Genomic DNA, 5000 nt, shown 5'->3' on the forward strand with positions numbered 1-5000 from the left:
CGTGTCTCCTCCCCCCCCCCTCCCCCAGTGCCCCTCTGTTGGTGCCAGGGCCGAGGGGAAGGCTTCGCTAGCACAGGCGTTGTTCAGTGGGGCATCTGTACAATTCACGTTGTCCCTGGGAGAGAGAGCGAAAGATTTTTAACGACCGTGAATTCTAGACGAAACTAACAGATAAAATTACGTAAAGCAAATGCAGGTCGCCATATTCATCTTTTCTTATGATACTCAACAAACCAGACCAGAAAACAGATATAGCATAAGGAGTTAGAAAGTATTTTCGGTGTATAATGACCTCTCTTTTTAACCCCCTTTTCTCCTCTTCCTCATTCGAGATGGTCGTACGGAACGGCGAACGGAGCCTCCTCTCACGGAACCGCGGAAAAGCGAAGGTGAGGAGTAGTTGCACCGTGTGAAATATATATAATTTTTTTTCTCTTTTTTTTTATTCTCACTACTTCGTCTCCTTCCTCGAGCGGAGGAACTCACCCAGGCGTTAAGGAGCTCAACCTCCCATCATGACGGACCGGTTGATTCTCTTGCGCATTTCCGTTTTTCTTTTGTCACGGCACTCTCTCGATCACCATTTTTCTTTTTTCTTTCTTTCTTTCTTTTAAAGTCTTACACTGTGTAAATGAGCTGTTAAATGGCCACGAGAAGTAGTCTGTCACATGCGATTTGTACGTCCTGAGACATGTGACGGCAGAGAAGCGCAACATCGGCTGCTTGTTCGCGCGCAATGGCGGGTGTTGGAAGCACATCTGACAAGAGAATTTTCGAATATTAAACGTTTTTTTTTTTCTTGTCTTCATTGGCTACCTGGCCAACCACTGCATTCAGCTCCGAATGTTTTTTATTTTATATTTATGTTCAAAATCATACGGAGAATTGAATGAAAATTTGAATATTAGGTATCGATAGCGAGCGAGGACAGAAACGTCATTTTGCTTGTTCATTTCATTATTTTAATTAATTGTCATTATTATTGTTATTATTATTATTGTTGTTATGCTAATATTATTTCATTATCGTTATTATTATTGCTTTACGTGTTATTATTATTGTTTTGATCATAGCAATATTATTATTATTATTATGATTATCATAATTGTTATTATTATAGTTATCATTATTATTATTGTAGTTACTTGCGCGGAACCCAGTCCAGAAAGTGATAAATGCTACAATTTACCCAAGGCGAGAAAAGGGTTCCGTCAACGCCATCCTCGTTTCAGGCTGTAGTAAGAGGATCGAAGAGGATGGAAAAAAAAGGTCTTCTCGAATTCGATTCCCCGTGACCGCGTCTCAAAGGATTTTTAGGAAGACGATTCAGCTCCTTATTGCTGGCGGCAGGCAGGGTAAAGAGAGGTGAATTATGATAATGATAAATGATGATGATGATAGATGATAATTATGTATGATGAGAAAGATAAATGATGATAATTATGAATGATGACACAGATAAATGATGATAAAAATGGTGATAATGATGAATGATGATGATAAAGATAAATGATGATGATAAATATAAAGGTGAAGGTAACTGATGATGATGATGGTGATGGAAGTGATAAAATGAGTGATGGAATAGATGGATGATAACGATGGTGGTGATGATGGTGATGATGATGAAGGTAGTAATAAAATGATTAAGGAAATACTTTCACGTTATGAGAGATGATGAAAATGATGAATTTGATGACAATGATGGGAATGATAATGATGGGAAGTGATAAAATAGTGAAAAAATACGTACGGAAATAGAGACACTAACGATAACGATGGTAATAGCAGTACAGTAATGATAAAAAATAATTGTAGTTATAAATTATAATGATAATGATCATTTAAATTTCAAGAATTCTTTTCTCCGCTAATGCTTTTTTTTTTTTAGATATTCATACTTGGAATAACTAAAATAAATAATAAATATCGGTCATGCGTGTGCATAGACACGCAGGAGGACTGTACGAGGCGGGTCTAATCGTCCTCTTGAGTGCAGCACGGGAAAAAAAATAAACAGAACGAATGAAAAAGGGAAAGAAAAGGGGAAAAAACACGTAAAAAAGAAAAAAAGGAAGAAAATAAAGGGAGCAGATGTAAATGAAAAAAAAACACGTAAAAAAAAAGAGAAAAGAGAAGAAGTACGTAAAACAGAGTACGTAAAAAAAGGAAAAGAAAATGAAAAAACAGCACGAAAAAAATACTACGCAAATAAGAAGAAAAAAATAAAAAACACGAGAAAAAAAAAATCGCCGTGCCGTATTTTCTCCTGATTTCCCCCCCCCCCCCCCCTTCCTTTTTGTTCCTCTTTATACTTCTTTTCCCTGCTCTTCTTTCCTCATTCTTTCTTTAAAGGCTTTTGAAAGGAGACGCGGAAGCCAAAGGTGGTGCTTCGGCCTCCCATCCCAACGCAAGTGCGCGGCGCCTTAAAGTGCGGTCGCTGTTAAAGTGGATGGCGGACTCGGCCGGCCCCGCTCGGTGTGCGACGAGGGAGGATTGTGGTAAATGATAATGGTGATTGTGATAGTGATAGTGATGATAGGTAATGATGGTGAGGATGAGGGTTATTGATAATGATGATGGGGAGGATGGTAATTGATAATGATGATGAGGATGATGGTAATTGATAATGATGAGGAGGAGGATGGTAATTGATAATGATGATGAGGAGGATGGTAATTGATAATGATGATGAGGAGGATGGTAATTGATAATGATGATGGTAATAGATAATGATAATGATGATAGGTAATAATGCTAAGGATGATGGTAATAGATAATGATAATGATGATAGGTAATAATGATAATGAAGATGGTAAAGTGGATGAAGCACTCCGCTGGCCCGCTTGTGGCATGATAAGGAATGATGAGAATGGTAATAAGGATAAATGATAATAGAGATGATGAATGGTAATGATAACGATAATTACATATTAATGATGATGATGATAAATGATAATAATGCTGATAACGGTAATGATAAAGAATGATAACGATGATGGTGATAGATAATAACTATAATTATGATACATATTTATATTGATGCTAATGGATGTTGATGATGATAGCGAACGATAATGATGATATAAATTAAATGAAAAAAATATGATAATAACGATGATAATGATAATATTACTACAAATAAAAAGGGAAAGGAAATGATAATGCTTAATACGATTAATAATGATATTGATATAGTAATTATCAGTAAGAATGATAACAGTAATAATATTGATAGTATTAGCGATTAATTAACGAAGTTGGAAATAGTGAATATGCAGCTTGAATTGACGCTTTAACCGAAATAGGAAATCCGTTTTCAAAATACGCAACGTAAAATGCGGAAAACTTAATAAGGATAAGAATGAAGCCAAAGACAAAATAATAATAGTGATGAAAATGGATGATATTCTTTCAGATCAATACTTTCTGCAATGGTTGATTTTGCTTGATCATTTTGTGACGACTCAATTTTCTGTATTATTTCATGTTATACCAAATACTTAGAATGGAAACTTAGGGCAGGTCGATAGATCATGTCAGTGAGTAATTGAAAATGTATGTGAAAAAGATCTTGGATGGCGAAATATTTTGCTTTCGTAAAAGACGAAATACTTAGAATAGAAACTTGGGTCATGTCAATAGACGATATCAGTGATTAATTGAAAATATATGAAAAAGATCTTTGGTGAAAAGAAAGAGTTGATTGGCTGTTTCACATCCGTCGGAGCACAAAGCACGAAGTCGCTTTGGTATTATCCGGATTGTCATTTTTATTCTGTTTTAACGAGCTCGAACTTCTTTTTTGGGAGAGAGAGAGAGAGAGAGAGAGAGAGAGAGAGAGAGAGAGAGAGAGAGAGAGAGAGAGAGAGAGAGAGAGAGAGAGAGAGAGAGAGAGAGAGAGAGAGAGATATGCACATGCACAGCACATAAAGAAAAAAATATTGATCCACTGATCGTTTGAAGTGAAATCCCATAGTTTTACAAAGAAGAGGAGACACGCACTCACGCATGGGTATTACCCCCACGTGACGTAAGAATCAAGACAGAGCGTTCGTGGAAATTCTTTTTTTTATTATTAGTATTATTATTATTATTATTTTTTAGGGGGGGGGGTGAAGGGGAAGGGTATAGAGAAAGGAAGGAGGGGGGGGGGGAGAAGGGGGAAAGGGGAGAAAGGAAGAGGGGAAGAAGTGGGAAATCACAAGCAAGCCTCGACGTGCAAGGCAGCCTCCGAAAACAAGTCGGCAACACGTTCGGTTCGGTCGGGAGATAAGAGCGGAGGTCGCCAGCGATTCCCCGGACGACGTGCAACTTGCAAAAGCCCTCGGAAGGCAGTCGTGGAGAGGCCTTTCTGTCGTCAAGATGGTGTTGCAACGAGGCTCCGGCAATGCAAGCAGCCGTGGAAAGGTCAACTTTTGAAGTCTATTCGACTCGGGCTTGAGACTAGACCTTATCCTTGCATGTGTGTTTTTTTTGTTTGTTTTTTTGTTTTTGTTTTTATGTGGAGTTGTGCCATTGTTTTTTCTTTGCGAATGACGTGTATAGTTTTTATTTTCTCTTATGAATGCTGGTCAGTGTGGTGTTTCCTCTTTTGGTGAAGCTTGTAAATGTAACTGACAGAGCAGCATGAAAGTGTGATACAGACGGACATATCTGGGCATAATATGTATGTTGCAAGTGTTGCAATGCAGTAGCCTGAGCCGACCATTTGATGATAAGGCGGTATAACGAAATAGTCAGACTATAAGCACTGAGGTTGCGAGTGAAAACAAACGTGGAGAAATAACCCTTAGTGCGAGAGAGCGAAAAAAAAGCATTTTTGAATAAACGCCGGGACTGGAATATTGTGAATGGTGCTCATGATACAATTTTACATCAAGTAATTTGTAACCTCGGGCTTCAATAAGAGAGAAAAAAAAACCTCTTAGCAAACAGGAGTTGCTATAGATCTAGTAAGTCTAACTGAGGTTTTAATCAAGCGGGCCAGAGGATGAAG

At 37.8% G+C, this 5000-nt stretch overlaps 1 protein-coding gene across 1 annotated transcript in view; it reads left to right on the plus strand.

Moving 5' to 3' along the window:
• The window catches only part of LOC125036875 (mucin-3A-like), a 186939-nt gene that overhangs the window by 78317 nt on the left and 103622 nt on the right, over positions 1 to 5000 (plus strand). Inside the window, exon 3 of the mRNA XM_047629801.1 lies at positions 333 to 389. Within this exon, the coding sequence (XP_047485757.1) occupies positions 333 to 389 (57 nt within the window). The remainder of the gene's footprint in view (positions 1 to 332; positions 390 to 5000) is intronic.

Source organism: Penaeus chinensis, chromosome 22 (genome assembly GCF_019202785.1).
Source record: "Penaeus chinensis breed Huanghai No. 1 chromosome 22, ASM1920278v2, whole genome shotgun sequence".
NCBI lineage: Eukaryota > Metazoa > Arthropoda > Malacostraca > Decapoda > Penaeidae > Penaeus > Penaeus chinensis.